The 20,562-nt window shown below is 42.2% G+C and overlaps 1 protein-coding gene across 1 annotated transcript in view; it reads right to left on the bottom strand.

The window, feature by feature from the left end:
- Positions 1-20,562, bottom strand: part of EFEMP1 (EGF containing fibulin extracellular matrix protein 1) — a 156,935-nt gene that overhangs the window by 8,460 nt on the left and 127,913 nt on the right. Inside the window, exons 7-10 of the mRNA XM_075339375.1 lie at positions 17,518-17,637; positions 10,443-10,562; positions 9,493-9,619; positions 6,357-6,552 (exon numbers count right to left, since the gene is read on the bottom strand). Coding sequence (XP_075195490.1) covers positions 6,357-6,552; positions 9,493-9,619; positions 10,443-10,562; positions 17,518-17,637 — 563 coding nt within the window. The remainder of the gene's footprint in view (positions 1-6,356; positions 6,553-9,492; positions 9,620-10,442; positions 10,563-17,517; positions 17,638-20,562) is intronic.

Below are 20,562 nucleotides of genomic sequence, written 5' to 3'. Positions count from 1 at the left end.
AAAGCAGGATTCACTAAATCATCCCAGACAGATGTCCATCCAACCTCTTTGTAAAGACTTCCATTGAAGGAAACTTCCATTGAAACCCGTTTACGACCAAGGACGTAACTGTACGTCCTTGGTCGCCTCACTGCGGCTACTGTGGGCTCCCGGGGCGAGCCCGCGGTAATCTCTGCACACGTCTGCTGATATGATCTGAGACTCACCTGCACCTGTTAATCCTTTAGATCGCGCTGTCAAAAACTGACAACACAATTTAAATTGCCGTGGTGGGGATCGCACTGTTCCCTGCCGCGGCCCCGTGATGTGATCACTGGGTGCCTTGGTGTTGCCATGGTAGCGGGGAGTCATCTGATTACCACTGACGTTACCATGATTCACTTCCTGTGAGAGCCGATAGAGTGCCGACTCTCACAGGAACGCTGCATTTCTCCTGATCAGAGCAATACCATTTTTCTTGGCAAAAAGCCTCCAGTTTCTGTAAATTCCTTGGCATTTTTTTGCATGAACTGCGTGCTTGAATTCTCCCCAGAGTGGCTGAATAACATTGAGGTCAGGAGACTGAGATGACTACTCCAGAACTTTCACTTTGTTTTGCTGTAGCCAGTGACAGGTTGACTTGGCCTTGTGTTTTGAATCATTGTCATGTTTAAACGTCCAAGTATGTCCCATGCGCAGCTTCTAGGCTGATGAGGGCAAATTTACCTTCAGTATTTGCTGATAAGCGTGATGCATTCATCTTTCCTTCAACTCTGACCAAGTTTCCTGTGCCTTCGTAGCTCACACATCCCCACATCATCAACGATCCACCTCCATGCTTTACAGTAGAAATGGTGTTCCTTTCATCATAGTCCTTGTTGACACCTATCCAAATATAACGTTTAAAGTTCGATTTTGGTCTCATCACTCCAAATAACCTTGTTCCAGATGTTTGGAGGCTTGTCTCTGTGCTGTTTGGCATATTGTAGGCAAGATACTTTGTGGCATTTAAAGCACTAAGGGCTTTCTTCTGGCGACTCGACCATGTAGCCCATTTTTCTTAAAGTGCCTCCTTATTGTGTATCTTGAAACAGCCACACCGCTAGTTTTTAGTGAGTTTTGTATTTCAGCTGATGTTATTTGTGGGTGTTGCGTCTTCACTGGAGTCCGCTCCAGCGACTTCAGTAACCAGGCGCCGCCATATTCCCGCCATGGACTGCGCTGATAATAGGAGAGGAGTCAGTGCCAGTGGCTCTGGTGGGTGCAGGCTCTTCTCATCCACTAAGCTGGGTTTCACTGGGACCTGCAGTACCACTGGCTGACTGTAGGTGGCATGTTTCTTCCAGCTGAAGTTACTACCATTCAGTTACAGCCAATGGGAAGACACCACATCCTTCTAATTCACCCTCTTGTCTGCTGGTCACTGCCAGATATAGTTTTGTATTCCTGCTTGTGTCTGATTTCCACTCTGGTCTGACTATTGATCCCTGTGTTTTGACCCCTGCCTGCTTACTGGCTACTCACCTGCATGCTGTTTTTGTACCTCACTGCCCTCTCTGGTTTTGACCTCTGGCCTGATTTCCTGACTACGCCCTTGTCTGCCAATTTTGTCTCTTTTCTGTATCTCCTAGTTTGACCCTGCCTGTCAACTACTCTTCTTGGACTCAGCCTTCCACATGTATGATCTCCGTGGCCCTGTAGTAAATCCAGACCCCTGTATAGGGATTAAAGGGTTATTAGGTTCTCGAGATTCTGCTTAGTGAGCGGCTTTCCTCTAACCTTTCCGTAACAGCCATTCTGAGACTATGGTTCCAGGCAGGTGTCACAGTGTTTTTTTCCTTTGCATTCTGAACAGTTTTCCTGGTAGTTGTGGCCGAAGTTTTTGTTGGTGTACCTGATCGTGGTTAGGTTTTTACAGAGCCCCTGATTTTCCATTTTTAAATCACAGTTTGAACACTGCTGACTGGCATTAACAATTCCTCAGATATCTTTTTGTATCCCTTTCCTGTTTTATACAGTTCAACTATCATTTCCCGTAGATCCATAGACAAGTCTTTTACTTTCCCCAGACTCACAATCCAGAAACATAAGTGGCTGGATGAAAGATGCAAGAGTCTGTCTGGATCCCAGAAACTCACTCAGCTTTTATGCACACACACTGATTACAAGCAAACAGGTCACAGGTGAGGATGTTACCTTCATTAGCCATTCACACCAATTGTGTCAACTTATGTGCCTGTTATCAGGCCAAAATCACCAGGGTATGTGAACTTTTGATCAGGGTCATTTGGATGGTTTGGGTTATCATTATGATTTAAAAAGAGAAAACACAGTAATTTGACAATAAATGACTTCACCCAACCACTAACCGTGAGTGGAAAAAAGATTGTGTATTATCATTCATATTCTTTGAAAAAAGACCAAGAAAGCCAAAAATCTGCTGGTGTATGTAAACCTTTGAGCACACCTGTATCTGGGCCTGTAGATCATAGGAAGCTTAGTAAAATTATACCTTGATAACTGTGATCCTTTGTCTTACTTCAGAGAAATCCAAGTTTCTTGCATGTAAATGATCTGTTCCAGGCTATGAGCGGGACACAGATCTGAGAATTTGACTCCAGAGCTTATTTTTAGTAAAATGGGCCGTTACTAGTGTGAGACATGTAACTAAAACAGAAAAGTAGGTTTGTCTTATTACAAACACATTTGCTGCAGCTCTCACAGCTCTGCTGTATTGCAACAATATGGTAACACTGGCTGCCTGTGAGATGGAGCCTGAGAGGAACCTGCAGATGTGTCAGTTATAATCATAGATAGTGAATGAAAAAGAAAAAATGTTCAGCTCACCTGCCAGCCAGACTGCTCAGATCTTCAGGGTGCACGGATCCGCTGGTAGGTCCAGGCCAGCCTGAGGTAAACGGTAACAATGAAGGAGAAGGGGGATCCAGCACAAACTCCTTTAGTTAAAAATAATTTCATCCTTTATTAAATGTATTAAAAACATTCTGAGACCGAAGATGAAGACATATTATAACGCATAGGTACTCTTTACGCGTTTCGGACTTAAAAATTAAAAACAACAATGACTAAGGACTTTGATGTTTTTAATTTTTAAGTCCGAAACGCGTAAAGAGTACCTATGTGTTATAATATGTCTTAATCTTCGGTCTCAGAATGTTTTTAATACATTAAATAAAGGATGAAATTATTTTTGACTAAAGGAATTTGTGCTGGATCCCCCTTCTCCTTCGTTGTTACCGTTTATAAACATAGATAGCTCTGCAACAAAATCAGGAGAGCAGAGAGCGACCATTGCATCCCACAACGGTAACATCCCTTTTTATTTAAAGACATATTCCTATCTGTATATTTTTTATCACAAATCTGTATATATGCAGGTAACGTAGTGTGAGCGTATTAATATATTCGCCTACTGCTGCTCTCTCCAGTGTCCAGCACCATTCTTCTCTGCTTCTTAGTGACATCAACGCAATTCCAACTAGCCAGCTCATTCTTTACTCCAGGCATAAGCTCAATTCCAACTAGCCAGCTCATTCTTTACTCCAGTCTCTTTTACTATGAAAACCTATGGTTACTCGTTCTCTATAGACTCACATTGTAAAAGTCACTTCCGGTCACGCAGAGCGCAGTATGACCCGGAGACACTGCAAAGCGGTGATGTCATTTTGAAGAGGAGAAGATTGGTGCTGGACACTGGAAGGAGCATCAGTAGGTGAATATAATAATACACTCACACTACATTACATGCACATATACACATTTAATTAAAAAAATATTGATAGAGCTTCTTTAAAGGGAATCTGTCAGTAGATTTTTGCTATATGTAATCTGATTCCAGCATGCTGCAAGGGTTAACACAGAAAATTCAGGAATGCCTGTGTTGTCAAGGTCCAACCTGTTGTTTACTTGGTATGTTTGTTTAAGCAGCAGGACCCATATCATTGCTCGAACTACAATGACATGCATGCTGTAGTCCGGCACCCCCTCCTCTGATTGACTCCTCCATTGAGAGCCTGATGTAGGTAGGGCAGTTCACTCAGTTCTGCTGGATGGCTAAATCTAAAAAATCTGATTGTGTCAGAACGGCTGCACCCAGTAATCTAAGTGATACATCAATTAATTCAGGATCTCTTTGCCTACATCATGCTGCTCTTAGATGAGGTAGCAAAAACCTGCTGAAAGATTCCCTTTAAATTAAGCTCTGGAGGCAGATTGGAGGCAGATTCTCATGCAGACTAGTGTCTGGTCCATAGTCTTTAACAGCTCATTTACATATAAGAAAAAAAGTGGACTTCTCTGGAATAAGACATTGCATCACAGATATTAACCCCTTCACGACCATGGACGGATATATCCGTCATGGAGCGTGTCCCGTTAAGCCCCGCCCCCTGCCGCAGGCAGGCGACGGCGGTTGGCACACATATCAGCTGTTTTCAACAGCTGACGTGTGCCTGCTAGCCGCGGGTGGAATCGCTTCCACCTGCGGCCATTAACCCCTTAAATCTCGCTGCCAAAGTCTGGCAGCAAGATCTATGTGCGCGCGGCCATGTTTTTTACTTTCCGCCGCCCCCACCGGAAGTCACGTGCGTGATCACGTGACTTTCGGTGGTTGCCATCGTAGCACAGGGTCATGTGATGACACCTGCAGCTATGAAGTTTCACTTTCATTTTCCCTCGGCCGCGAGTAGAGAGAAACAGAAAGTGACTGAATCTGCTGTTTACAGCTGTATAGCTGTGATCAGCAGATAGATAAGAGCGATCGGATTGCTGATTGCTATAGCCCCCTAGGGGGACTAGTAAAATAAAAAAAAAAAGTTTTAAAAAATAAAAAAAAAACAAAAAAACCTAAAAGTTCAAATCACACCCCTTTCCCCCCATTGAAAATTAAAGGGTTAAAAAATAAATAAATATACACATATTTGGTATCGCCGAGTTCAGAAATGCCCGATCTATCAAAATATAAAATCAATTAATCTGATTGATAAACGGCGTATTGGCAAAAAAATTCCAAACACCAAAATTACGTTTTTTGGTCGCCGCAAGTTTTACGCAAAATGCAATAACAGGCGATCAAAACGTAGCATCTGCGCAAAAATGGTACCATTAGAAATGACAGCTCGAGACGCAAAAAATAAGCCATCACAGAGCCATAGATCCCAAAAAATGAGAACGCTACGTGTTTCGGAAAATGGCTCAAAACATGCGCCACTTTTATTTGAAAAACTTGTGAATTTTTTTTAACCCCTTAGATACAAGTAAACCTATACATGTTTGGTGTCTACAAACTTGCACCGACCTCAGGCATCATACCCATACATCAGTTTTATCATATAGTGAACACCGTGAATAAAACATCCCAAAAACTATTGTGCCATCACACTTTTTTTTTGCAGTTTTTCCACACTTGGAATTTTTTTGCTGTTTTCCAGTACACTATATGGTAAAACTTATGGTTTAATTTAAAAGTACAACTTGTCCCACAAAAAACAAGCCCTCATATGGCAAGATTGACGGAAAAATAAAAAAGTTACGGCTCTCGGAAGAAGGGGAGTAGAAAACAAAAACGCAAAAACGGAAAGTGCCCTGGGGCTGAAGGGGTTAAGGTATCATAATGCAAATGTGAACACAATCTAAAAAAGAGCTCTGCCAGACCTGGCTTGGCAATGTATTACATCATTAATCTTTTACATTTTAAATTTCCCAGCATGTAATATTAAATCTGCCCTGCAGCAGCTACTGCACAGATAGTCTATGACCAGTTACAAGTTCCTCTACCAATATCATCTGTCCAGGTGTGATAGGACATACAAGGATCAGCTGATTGACAGCTATTTTATAAAATGGCTCATCCTGACATAGGGCGAAGTTTGGGTGGAGATTAGAGCAATCAGAGGTGACCTTGACAAGGCTCTGCTCCCATGTGTTGTATACAAAGTGACCATGCTGGTCTACTCTGTTGGCATCTGCATTAGAAAAGCATTTGCAGAGTTATTTCTTTAGTAAATGTGAAGGACTCCCTACTAAATAATAGCAGCTCTTGGTATTATCTAGAACGGAAATTGTGACATGTTCAATTAAATAAAAACAACTAAACATTTTGATAAACTAAATAGGGATGGTCGAATACTTCGATTATCCGGCTTCGTGAATATTTTCCGAATACCTCGCCACTAATCGACTATTCGCAAATATTCGATGCGCAATGTAAGTCTATGGGAAACCCGAATAACAACTATTCGGGCTTCCCATAGGCTTACTTATTGTTCATCAAATAGTCGAATAGCGGTGAGGTATGCGGAAAATATTCGTGAAGCCGGATAATCGAAGTATTCGATCATCCCTAAAACTGAACTTACCCGTAAGTAGAAGTCTCCATTTTCATTTCCAGATTTAATCCTGAAAGTGTTAATTGTATTAGTGTAGATCAGTGTAGCCTGAACTTGGAAGATGTCAGAAGGTACGGCTCTGTTGGATCTGATACTCATGTATTTGTGGACAATGCTGTATGGTTGTTCTCGACAAAGGGGATTTGTAACAGTGCATACACAGCGGCTGTAAATAGAAAAATATAGAGTTTTTAAAACATTATTTGCAAATGGTAATATATTGGCGCCATATGAACAACTAAAAGTCTTCATACAAAACATATTGAAATGGTTAAATATGCAACAGTCTACATTTACACACATTGGCCCCAATTGATCAAGACCAGAGATCTCTATGCCGGTCTTGATGAGGGGTCAGGGTGGAGTGTGAGGCTCCTGATTCATTAAGAGGAACGTGCTTCTTAATAAACCAGGATCATCTGAGGAGTGTCATTCGTGTCCATGAGTGCCTCGGCATAAATCTTACTCCAGTTGGAGAGTGAATGCTGCTGCTGGTCATGAATTTGATGACTGGTGGTTGCCACTGACCCAACCTACCCCTGCTCTGCCCACTTTGACTAAGCTGGAAAAAAATGATGTAAGAACGCCAAAGGTCACTAAATTTTGATACAGCTTCAAGTTGCGTGAAAACTTGGTGAATTTTCAAAGCATTTTAAGACAGAATTCTGGTGGAAAAGCTCTGACAAATCGGGTCCTTTGAGTTTCTAGCTACAAGTTTAGATTTTTGAACTCTGATTTTTATACATCAGGGGTAAAAGCCTTAATATCGATCTTAAAGGAGTTCATCATTTCTTTAAAATTTATGGCCTACCCTTTGAATAGACCATCCCCATTACTGGAAATTTGACTCTAAGCATGCCTGTCATCAGCTGTTTGAAGTGATCATTGTACCCACTTAAATTATTTACCAGGTGCAGCATAACCCCTTAAACCTCTTTAGTGTGGAGCAGTCAGCTTGTGACTAGTAAAAAAAAAAATAAAGCCGCATGCTATTCCTCTTATTTTGATACACAGCCAAGATAGGCGCATTCACTAGGGGCTCCAGCCTGTAGTCATAGGCTTTATCTGTGCTGGGTATTATAATATGGGGGGACCATATGCCAACTTTTTTTATTTATTTATTTTTACACCAATATAGGGACATACACAGCACCTGTGATTGAAAGCAGTCAGACGCTATAACACAGGGTGGGGTCGCAGTTTGACTGCAACCAATCACAGACACCAGGACTGCCGGTGGGCTTGGGAAGTAGTGAATATATATGAAGGATAATGAGCAGCCGCAGAAGGAGTATGAGTGGCCCAAAAGCAGTGTTACAGCTGCGCGGAGACTGGTAAGTATAACACACTTACTCCAATCCCCTTGCGCCTTTCAACCACTATGCACATGCTTCGGGTTCCCATAGATTGGGCTGGAACCAGTTTTTTTTTTAAACCCGGTTGGACCCACCGACCCCAGGTATCCTGGGGTCCGCCCACTACTACTTGTGATCATAATTGTCTGTTTAGAAGATCTTAGCTATTATATCTGGCTGGGTCACTTTAAATATGGATTTCTTTAAAAAAAAATATGGATGGGTTTCTGCTTAAATAGATTGTGAGCCCCAATAGGGACAGTATTTCCAATATATGTTGTGAGCCGCTCTGAGTCTTTGGAGAGGGGCGGCATACAAGTTCGACAAAACAAATAAATAAATAAATAAAATAAATCCAGTAGCTCTGTCTGATATGGCTGAAATCGTGATATTGAAAATGTTATTAAAGTTATTCGTTCCCACAGAAACAAATCTGTAGAGAACCTAGCATTTTTAATTTATAGACTTTCAGTGACCCCATCCTTGACTTAAAGGGAACCTGTCAGATCCAATATGCAGCCAGACCCACGAGCAGTTCTGGGTGCATATTGCTAATCCCTGCCTAACTGTCCCTGTATCTAGTAGCATAGATAAAGAGATCTTTAGAAAAAGTATTTCTAAGGATCTTTTATCGTATGCTAATGAGCGTGTGGACTAGTCCCAAGGGTGTTGCTTCCCTTGCTAGTCGGCCACATTAGCATGTTAGTACGCCCCTGTGGGTGTGCTATCATGCTAATGAATGCACAGCGTCAGAGGATGATCTCACTCACCTCTCCACTTCCATCGCCGCCTGACGCTGGATTTCGGCTCAGTGCGCATGACCCTGGAGTTTGGGTCATGCACACTACTTCAGTTTGAAGCCAGGACGCGTACACACGGCTTCATAGTGCACATGACCCAAACTCCAGGGTCATGCGCACTGAGCCGAAATCCAGCGTCAGGTGGCGATGGCAGCAGAGAGGTGAGTGAGATCATCCTGTGACACTGCGTATTCATTAGCATGATAGTACGCCCACAGGGGGTACTAACATGATAATGGGGCCGACTAGCAAGGGAAGCAACGCCCTTGGGACTAGTCTCTGCGCTCATTAGCATACAATAAAAGATCTTTAGAAATACTTTTTCTAAAGATCTCTTTATCTATGCTAGTGTATACAGGGACGGTTAGGCAGGGATTAGCAATATACACCCAGAACTGCTCGTGGTGCTGGCTGCACATTGCACCTGACAGGTTCCCTTTAATATGATAAGACATAGAAGCTCTTCAGATCCTGCAGAGGCAGAAGGCTAAGCCAAACCATGATTTAGCTCCTGATTTGGTCACTTTTTTGACTTATACTATCAATTTCTAGAAAAAACACAAACATGTCTACCAGAAGGCTTCTGACTTTTGTGAGAACGCCTTTCCCATTGGTATATACCATAACATGTTTCTGACCCTAAGCAACATTTGAAGTTAAAGAAAGATTTCTTTCATCCAGAGAAGGAAGTAAGTTTCTACAAAAAAACGTCTGAAAATAACTATTTTTATTTCTTTTTAATTTAACTTGTTTATACATAACTCAGCAATGTGCTGACTACTACAACCAATCCTCCCCATGCTAAGCTATCATTTATTAATTAGTTTTTAATACCTTTTGCAAATAATACACGACATTATTTGGCTAGTTCACACCATGCAGTTACCTACACAGAAATATTTTAAACTTAGGATATGCTGACATAAAAATTTTTGACCTACATGTACTTACTTATCTGACATACGGACATAAGGGTCTTGGCAGGGGTTCGCTGGGTAGCATCGAAAACCTCCATAATAATTCCAACATGTGGCATCTTCCCCACAGTCATGAGTGTTACTTTCACATTCATTTATGTCTGTAGATATAGTAAATAATATAATGCAGTTTTTTGATAACTGGGACAAAAATTTTGCTTCAAAGTATTTTATTAACCTTCTAAAGATGCAGATTTTTTAAGCTTTCTTGTAAGATGAGTTGTATTTTTTCTAATGCCATCGTCTTGGGGTACATACATAGTACTGAAAAGTTCTTTTTTAGCATGAATGGAAAAAAAACAGCAATTTCACAATTTTTAATGCTATTTTTTTAGATTTTGCTCAATAATGTTTATTTTATTCTGCAGGTTAGTAAGATTATGGTGTTTGTACATCAATATGATATTTTTTAAAAATATACAGTATATATTTTAAAAGTTCTAGTTTTTTTATTTCGCAAAATGGGAGAAAAAAAATAATAATTATTTGTTTGGGATTTTTTTTACACTGTAAAAGCCTAAAATGATGCTGCTTGATGACATTTTTTAGAGGTCCCTTTGAAAGCCTCACTAATTGTCTGCACTAGAAAATTTAATGCAATAGCTGCTCATTGTCAGTGTTTTGATACTCTTTGGTTATCAGTTAAACAACACTAAGGTTGGTTTTTTTTTGACGACCCTCGTGAATAATGTTGCAGACTCAATTCTCAGGGACCTGAAATTTTCAGTAAATTCAAGTCCATCCTCCGCGGATCGATCGGTTCAGCTCTACTCTGCGCATTCTGCTTGTTTACACAGCAAAGCTGACAAGTATAGTGCGAAAAACAGAAGTGACCAAGTGGGAAAAGTAGAAGAAATCATATTTTATAAATTGGATAGTCAAATAAAAAAAACGCCAAAAATGATAAAAACCCCCCACACAAACCTTGACATGACCGTGTTCCAACAAGTTGGTATCCTTCTGGGCATACACAGGAGAATCTTCCAGGTTCATTAACACATTGATACTGGCACAAGTAACTGGATGTTCTGCATTCATCGATATCTATTAAATAAGACAGTTACAGTGGGAACACTGGCAATAAATGTGCTCATGTGTCGATAAACTTCATTACAAGAAAAAAGCCATACAGCAAACTGGTTCCATAAACGCTAAAGTCTCATGAATTTCATTTTAGCTTTATTAAATGCAAGTCTGTTGGGCTACGTTCCCACAGAATGTATTTACTGCTCTTCCACTGGTGGCACTACAGAACGCAGCAGATTATCCGTTAATGAAGGCGTGCAGGATGTCCGCTGTTGAGGGCAGAGGATGACAGTAAAGAGCAGTGAAGTGTAGGAAGCTGTGAACATCATGATGAGCTTTGCCCTTAAATGAGCACCATGCAAAACTAAAAAAGGGAATTGACTAAATGATTAAAGTTGAGCAAAAAGATTTAAAGGACTTTGGTCAAGTAGCTACATTAGTAGTCCTTGGCCACCATTCCAGAGCCTTCTCTCAGTGCACCATCCCAGGTCTCTTCTGATTAGCAGCTCTACTTCAATCACACATGATGTTGAGCTGGACAACCAATTAGAAGAGATAAGCAGAAAGAGGTTAGCAGTAGAGATGAGTGGATCTGTGGAAATTCAGTTTGGCGGGTTCAGCCGGACTTTAATTAAAGCTCGGTTAGGGACCCAGACGTAATCTGAACCCCAATGGAAGTCACTGATTGCTCAGTTAAGGTCTCCGCCCACATGGAGTCACCCATAAGTAGATCACTTCCGTGGGAGGGTGAGCAGAGTTTTTCCATTTTTTTGGGTTTGTGCACACTACTTCCGATAATGCTGTTGTTACCCCCAGTGCGAGCCGATCAAACACTACAAGCGACTCACACTGAGCTGAGCACTGAGTGTACCCAAGCACAGTGATGCTCGCATGAGTGGTTTGCATATGTAAAGCACCCAAAATCTGAATCCAAACTCTGTTTTTTTTTTGCAAAGCCTGTGTTCTGCACAAATACCGAACACCGAACCTTGGGTTCGTTCATCTCTAGTCAGCAGGGCTTTGTTAATACACTACCGGCATAGCCACCTTTTTGCTCAACTCTACAGGCTGCTTTACATGCAGCGACATCGCTAGCGATGTCGCTGGTGAAAGCACCAGCCCCCGTCGGTTGTGCGTCACGGGCAAATCGCTGCCCGTGGCGCACAACATCACTCAGACCCGTCACTCGGACTTACCTGCCTAGCAACGTCGCTGTGGCCGGCGAACCGCCTCCTTTCTAAGGGGGCGGTTTGTGCAGCGTCACAGCGGCGTCGCTAAGCGGCTGCCCACCCAATAGAAGCGGAGGGGCGGGGATGAGCGGCCGTAACATCCCGCCCACCTCCTTCCTTCCTCATTGGAGGCGGCCGCAGGTCCGATGTTGTTCCTCGTTCCTGCGGTGTCACACATAGCAACGACAAATAACCTGCGTCCTGCAACGACAACGATATTTGAGATTAGAACGATGTGTCAACGATCAACGATATGGTGAGTATTTTTGATCATTAACGGTTGTTCCTGCGTTTCACATGCAACGACGTTGCTAACGAGGCCGGATGTGCATCACGAATTCCGGGACCCCAACGACATCTCGTTAGCGATGTCGTTGCTTGAAAAGCCCCCTTATGACTCAATGAAGATCTCAATTAGCTGATTGATGGGGTTCCAACAGTAGATCATCATGAAAGCTTTTTTCTTTTATAAAGTGTTGTTGTGGTCTAATTCATTGCACCATAAAATGCTAATAAGAACTCTATAAAGATTAATAAAATATCAAATAAATACAATTATTTTTAGAAAGACTGACTTTTGTGCCAGACATTTTTGTTTTCTTTTGCCCCTTTAATCCACATGCCTTTAAAATATCACATGTGTTATCTGTTGAATGAAATAAACTGGGAACATAAATGTGTTTATCTCTTAATCATTTTTGTTTATTTCCTAAACAGATGCAACATTAAGTGAAACGCCTCGGCAGTTCATTATGATTCAACACAATTTGTTTAAAATGTGGAAATATTTACACATTAGGAAAATAATTTTCACCCTGCCAATTTTTGCTGTGCTTTCCGCTGATAATAACATTTTGTTTGCAGCCACATAGTAGGCGGCGTTCCCTCAGCAGCTGATAATCGCTTCATTAGGCTACGTTCTGTATTTTTGGTCCTTGTTTCTTTCATGGCTGGGTTCGCATCAGACTGACCTATTCTAGTTTATGAGTGGGCAAAAAAAAAAAATCATATACCATCCGGATCAACCATTTAGAATCCGTTTTTTATGGATACATTGCCATTATTAACATAGGAAATTGTTTTTGGTCTTGTAAAATTTATTTATTGCTGAAGTATGAAATCAAATGTAATTGGTGCTTCTATTCCTTCCTTTCCGCTATGTTCACTAATCCATGTTCAACCAGCGGATTTCATACATATTATTTATCTACTACAATTTGAATGCATGATTAGTTACTTTTGGCACTTTCCCTTGCAGGAATTTGGACTAAGGGCAATAAGATTAAGATCTCTTTGACTTAAGGGCTTGGTCAGTTTTTCAGACGGACTAAGGGTTCATGCTAAAAGATTCGCAGCATGAACTATTCTGTTCCGAGTTTCCCAAAAATCAATATGGAACATCCATATTGCAGCCAGCTTGTATAGATAAATATGGATAAAAATTGCCCGAGTTTTCCATAGGAAAATCAGACAATATTTTATGCACTAGTCTGTCCCCAGCCTTCGCCCTTTTGTTTCTCCTGGGCTTCATTATATTGTGCTCATGCTTATGGAATGTTTTTGAATGCTGAATTGTGTATCTTCTTTCCATGGCTCTACTATTTGAAACCTGTTGTTTAATTGTAATTGTATTAGTTGCAACCTTTCAATAAAAATAAAGTTGATTAAAAAAAACCAAACAAATGGCATACAGATGAAATATTGTATATTTGTTTTGGTTCAAAATCAGACAATTTTTTTATATGCCCATGTAAACAGCCATAAAGTGTATGTGCATTCTAAAGCCTGCTTTACACGTTGCAATTTCGGATACGATATCGTATGCGATCGTAACCGCCCCCATCGTATGTGCGGCACGTTCAATTTGTTGAACATGCCGCACAAACGATTAACCCCCGTCACACGTACTTACCCGTCCATACGACCTCGGTGTTGGCGGCGAACGGCCACTTCCTGGAGTGGGAGGGACGTTCGGCGTCACATCGACGTCACGCGGCAGCTGGCCAATAGAAGCGGAGGGGCGGAGCTGAGCGAGACGCAAAACATCCCGCCCACCTCCTTCCTTCCGCATTGTGGGCCGGGAGACGCAGGACGTAGGTAAGATCTGTTCATCGTTCCTGGGGTGTCACACACTGCGATGTGTGCTACCCCGGGTACGATGAACAACCTGACGTGCAATTCTAGAGAAAGGTACGATGTGTATGCGATGAACGTTTTAACGTTCAATCGCAATCGCACGTACCTGTCACACACTGCAATGTACCTTACAATGCCGGATGTGCGTCACTTACGACGTGACCCCGTCGACACATTGTAAGATACGTTGCAGCGTGTAAAGCGGGCTTAAGCCTACATGTAAAATATTCCAGGGATCTGATCACCTCTTGGTGTAATATCAGTGTAAATTATCTATTAACGTAGGAAAATATCAATATTTAATCATAAAGTTCTGACATCAGATGTGATGATGATTAAATAGATAGCTACTGCTAATGTAGCACCCCTGAGGCCATCAGGGAGCTACAAGGTACTGCATCCCCACGAGGATGTAGGGCCTGCCCCCAGGAACCTGGAAGACCAGTGCTGGTAACAACAAAAACATTCCCGGTAATCCCTATTTTTCCCCAAATTCCCCATAGACTGGTACCAAGCTAGGGTTGGACCAATGGATAGCCACTTAGAGGTGGAGCCGATCCAGTCCACTAGACGACCAGGTGGGAGAGGCAGACAGTAGACAGTCAGACTGTAGTCTGCAGGAGACGGTGACAGAGAGAGGAAGTGAGCAGACACACTGACAGGAGTGAAACAGGGACTTGAGGGCCCAGGCGGTTGGTTGCCGGTGGAGTACGGTGGAGTAGCACCGACGGGGTACAGAATCCTAGGTCAGGCAAACGCACTAAGCAGACCTGATAAAATCTGCACAGTGAGGGGACCATCAAGGACCTCACTGATCTTGAAGTTCCGGATTCAGTAGCAACAACTGGGCGACACACTAATGTACTGTGCCTCAGCTACTGCAGAAAGGTGTAGCAGCTGTCATCTTGAGGTCTGTACAGTTCTACATATAGTTGAAACCAGATGTTTACATACATTATCTAAAAAGACACATATACATGTTTTTCTCACTATCTGACATTAAATCAAAATAAACCTTTCCCTTTTAGGTCAATTAGGATTCAAAATTATTTAGATTTACCAAATGCTAGAATAATGAGACAGAGTATATATTAAGGCATTTTATTACTTTTTGCAAAGTCAAAAGTTTAAATGCACTAAGGGGTACTTTGCACACTACGACATCGCAAGCCGATGCTGCGATGCCGTGCGCGATAGTCCCCGCCCCCGTCGCAGCAGCGATATCTTGTGATTGCTGCTGTAGCTAACATTATCGCTACGGCAGCTTCACATGCACTCACCTGCCCTGTGACGTCGCTCTGGCCGGCAAACCGCCTCCTTCCTAAAGGGGCGGGTCGTGCGGCATCACAGCGACGTCACACGGCAGGCGTCCAATAGAAGCGGAGGGGTGGAGATGAGCGGGACGTAAACATCCCGCCCACCTCCTTCCTTCCGCATAGCCGGTGAACGCAGGTAGGAGTTGTTTCTCGCTCCTACGGCTTCACACACAGCGATGTGTGCTGCTTGCTGGAATGAGGAACAACATCGTACCGTCGCTGCTGTGAAATTATGGAAATGTCGGACCCTACACCGATCATATGATAACGACGCTTTTGCACTCATTAATCGTATGTAAAAGGATTCACATACTGCAATGTCGACAGCGAAGCCGGATGTGCGTCACTTTCTATTTGACCCCACCGACATCGCACCTGCGATGTCGTAGTGTGCAAAGTACCCCTAAGAGTACTATGCCTTTAAACAATATGGGACAGCCCATATGATGATGTCATGTCTTTGGAAGCTTCTGATAGGTTGTTCTGTGTGAGAAAGGAATGCGCTTAAGCGGAAACGCGTAACTGTGACACTTGCCGTGCATGGAATTGAACAAATAAAGGATTTAAATTAAAAAGAATACAAGGAGTGCCAGTCTTTTTCTTTAAGTTTATTGGCAATATTTGAGTTAATTAGAGACACATCTGTTGATGTATTTAATGCACACCTGAAACACACTGCTTCTTTGTGCAGCATCATGGGAAAGTCAAAAGAAATCAGGCAAGATCTCAGGAAGAGAATAGTTGACTTGCACAAGTCTGGTTCATTCTTGGGTGCAAATTCTAGATACCTGAAGGTGCCTCATTTATCTGTTCAAACAATTACATACAAGTACAAACAAGATGAGAATGTCCAGTCATCATACCGCTCAGGAAGGAAATCGGTTCTGTAAACCAGAGATGAATGTGCTTTGGTCAGACATGTGTATATCAACCCAAGAACAAAAGCAAAAGACTTTTTGAAGATGCTGGCAGAAGCTGGTAAGATTGTGTCTTTATCCACAGTGAAACGAGCACTGTATCAACATGAGCTGAAAGGCCACTCTGCCAGGAAGAAGCCATTACTTCAAAAAAATATAAAAAAGCCAGATTAATGTTTGCAAATGCACACAGGAAAAAAGACCTTAATTTTTGGAGACATGTCTTGTGGTCTGACAAAACTAAAATTAAACTGTTTGGCCATATTGACCATCGTTACGTTTGGAGGAAAAATGGAGAAACTTGGAAGCCTAAGAACACCATTGCAACTGTGAAACACGGCGGTGGCACCATCATGTTGTGGGGTTGTTTTGCTGCAGGAGGGACTGGTGCACTTCACAAAATAGTTGTCATCATGAGGAAAGAAGATTATGTGTCAATAGTGAAGCAACATCTCAAGGCATCAGCCAGGAACTTAGAGCTTGGGTGGAAATGGATCTTCCAAATGGACAATGGTCCAAAGCATACTGCCAAACTGGTTACAAAGTGGCTTAAGGATAACAAAGTCAATGTTTTGGAGTGGCCATCACAAGGCCCTGATCTCAATCCTATTAAACATTCATGGGCAAAACTGGAAAGGTAGGTGCGAGCAAAGCAACCTACAAACATGGCTCAGTTACACCAGTTTTGTCAGTAGGAATGGGCTCAAATTTCTACCAACTATTGTGATAAGCTTGTAAAAGGAAATCCAAAATGTTTCACCCAAGTCATACAGTTTAAGGGCAATGGTACCAAATACTAATGAAATGTATGTAAACTTTTGACTTTGCAGAAAGTAATAAAAATGCCTTAAAACTTTCTCTCTCTCATTATTCTGGCATTTGGCAAATATAAATAATGTAGTTTGCATGTAAAAGAGCTGTATGTTTGTCTATATGTGAGTGTAGCAGTGCTGTGTGTCTATATGTGTATGTAGATGGCATGTAGCAGGGGTGCAAGTGTCTATATGTGCATGTTGCATAGTTGAGTGCGTATAATCCACACTGCAAGGAGACACAAACAATAGATTTATTACCTCCCTATTCTACCCTTGTACATTAAAATTAGTGTTAATAAATTACCCCTCTACTTTACACCACCAGGGAAATATCAATTAAATGAATTAATCTGAAAAATGTTTTACCTATGCTATGCTGTCTAATCCTAGGCTGCTTCCTATGGTAAGGAGCATCTTATAGTCTGAAGAATATGGTACATACACACACAGATATATATAATATATGTAAGTATATATATATATACTTCTTGTTCAGATACACATACAGAGACAAAATGATGCTATGAAATACATGGAAAGTAGATATGGAAGATATTTACCTTCACAATTGACTCTGTCTCTGCTCAGCTCATATCCTGGATTACATTGACACATGTACGAGCCAATCATATTATAGCATTCTTGTGCGCAGGGGCTGCTCGTGCTACATTCATCAACGTCTGAAGATTTAAGTGCACACTTCTATGAATATTAGTCATGATATTTTATATAATACATACAGTGCAAGAAATCGATGAATGAAAGAGAGAGAGGGAAAGAGAAGCCATACTTATTCCATCATTGACAATATATAATACCTACTGTACAAGCACAACTTTTATTATAAATTATTTTGACAGCTAATTTTCATCTGTTCCCAAATCTAGCACTCACAGTATTACCTTTCCCAATATATCTTATTCCTTTTAGTTCTGAAATTTCTTCCTTACTAATTTTGGGATGGAAAGGTACTTGAGTACATTCCCTGCTCAGCATTAGTTCCATACCTAGTCTCTAGGTGGCAGTCTTATTATCATAGGGTTACTTTCTTAAAGACAACCTGTCACTTGCTCAAAAAAAATGGAGTTAAATAATTTGTAAAAATCCTCCAGCTTCCCTGATACTTTCACATTTCCTTTTTGCACTTCTTCACTCCATTGCAGTTGTTTGTTTCTTCTGGAGAGCAGTATGGGACATTTCCGCTTGCTGTTCAACTGGGCATTTCTTCAGAGTCTTCTCTGGGGATGTGCCCTTTGACCCCGCCCTCTGATACTCTGCCAATCACAGCTCAGTGGCTGAACTAGCAAACTGGGTCACTGTCGAATTGTGATTGGCAGCATCGGGGGGGCGGGTTAAAAGTGCCCTCCCTAGAGAGGACTCTGAAGAATCGCCCCGTTGGACTACAAACTGAAATGTGAATATCTCTGCAGTAAAGCAAAATAATGCAAAATGGAGAAAAGCAGCAAAAACAAAAGAGCTCAGGGAACTTAACAGGATATTTAACTACACTTTTTGAGCAAGTGACAGGTTCCCTTTAAAACATTAAAGCCTGTCTCTAGGTGACCATTGTATGATTTTGAAGCATTTCGTAGATATCTATAGAACCAGTCTATGATGTTCCTCTCACTGTGAAATCTATAATGTATTGAGCCTATTGGGTACGAACTGATGAAGGAAACATAACTCAAGGAATTATTTTGTGATTTACAGATCACAAACATTTATATGCTCTTGTGGAACACAGTTTAGGAACCCTTCACAGATGTACTTGATCTTCACCTATATGCTATAGTCCAATGATTTGTAGAAAGGTTTCCTTTAAGTTTTAGAACTTTGGACTTCATGTCCATTAGGTGCCATTCATTACATACCTGTGATTCCCCGAAAATAAAACAGGGTTTTCTAATATTTCTTGCTTCAAAATATGGACTAGGGCTTATTTCTAGGGCATGTCTTATATATTTTTTCCATTAACAGCAATCCACATTTATTCTTGAACAAAAAAATCAACATTTATTCAAGTATAATCATATTGCATTCTGGAACATCAACATAACTCTACAAACCCTGTAAGTAACGTGTGTATGAATTTATCCTCTATCTATCTTTCTACACACATACCAGCCTGTCTCCTCTTCCACTTTAGACTCCTGCAATTAAGAGACCTTTGGTCAAATGACGTGATGTCACAAAGGTCTTTAAGCAGTCATATTGTGCCGCCCCCGCGTCAGCAGCCTACCGCCGCTGCTCGGATCTGGATCCGCGGTGGTTCAAGGGGTCTCCAGACCAGGGGGTCGGGGTCGCGCGGCCACTCGGAAATAAAGGGAGTTATTTACAGGGGATTGAATGGACAGTTTGTGACGCCACCCGTGGTGCGTGATAAGATGGAGTACCACTGCTGCAATGGGGAGTACCGGGGGCGATGGTGTGGGTAGCCAGATGTTTAACCCCTCCACGGGTAGGGGGAATGCCCCGGGACTCGGTGTAGGTGACAGGGAGTGCCATTGGAACGGTTTGGGATCAATTTAGTACTCACTCAGTCCAATAACGCTGACACCGACAACCGTGGTAAAACAAAGTTCATAGTACCGCTGCAGCAAGGAGGGAGCACGCTTGGATCCTGTGCCAGTTGGTGTTGCGTTTTAGCCTGTGGCCTTTTCCGTGGCACCTCACTTCTAAATGGTCCCTCTAGCATAGAAGTATTGGGTCCCGCTCACCAGTATGGCTAACTGGGTAAGCTTGCTCTCAGGGTTCATGCTTGGGATTTTCTGGACTATGTAGTGGGAAAGTCCTATCCCCCTCATTACGCTAGCACCCCGATTTTGGAGTGGGTGGAGAACGGATCTTGAAGACTCCATCCTCGTCGGGTAAATTGTCAAGACGCTTGAAGCTCCTTCTCGATCTAGGGTCCATGTACTCCGTCGTGCCCTGGCCCCTGCCCGGTGATGGCACAAGGCTGCCGGCTGTCCTCCTTGACAGTCCGTGCCCCTTGTCACGATTTCCCTGCGACCAGGGTCCAGCTCCTACCAGGCCCAGACCAACGTCTGCCACCTAGTAAACTAAGGAGCCCAGCTCCTGACCTCTCCTCTCGAGAGTCACTTCTCAACTGAACTACTCCTGACACTCCTGACCTCCCCTCACCAACCCCCCAAGTGGGCGACTCTATTCCCTTCAGGTCAGCCACTGGTGCGTCTGGTGGGTGTGGTGCAGAATGTTCCTAGGATTTTGATTAGCCTATTCTTAGCAACACCAAAGGTCAGGGACCCATAACTAAGGAGGAGATGGATACTGTGCAGAAGGGCAGATTGCACAATACCCTGTGACGACCTGATAGGCCAGGGCATCACAATATCATCAGGATATGAGAATGGAGGCCCTGTGAAATTGCCCAGTTTGCTCTACGTTCTCCTTAATGCCAGTCCTGCATACTAGCTGTGTTACCTGTTCAGTACTTTTAGACTTCTGCAATTAAGAGACCTTTGATTAAATCATGTCACATGACTGTGAAATCATCAAAGGTCCTTAAACAATCTTAACCTTGGAATATAACCTCTGGGGTCCATAAGAGAGTTGGGTCCCTGAGAAATTGCACAGTTTTACTCCCC

The sequence above is a fragment of the Anomaloglossus baeobatrachus genome, chromosome 3, assembly GCF_048569485.1.
Source record: "Anomaloglossus baeobatrachus isolate aAnoBae1 chromosome 3, aAnoBae1.hap1, whole genome shotgun sequence".
In the NCBI taxonomy this organism is placed as follows: Eukaryota; Metazoa; Chordata; class Amphibia; order Anura; family Aromobatidae; genus Anomaloglossus; species Anomaloglossus baeobatrachus.
The sequence above is the reverse complement of the archived record's forward strand: the minus strand, read 5'-3'. Positions and strand labels throughout refer to the sequence as shown.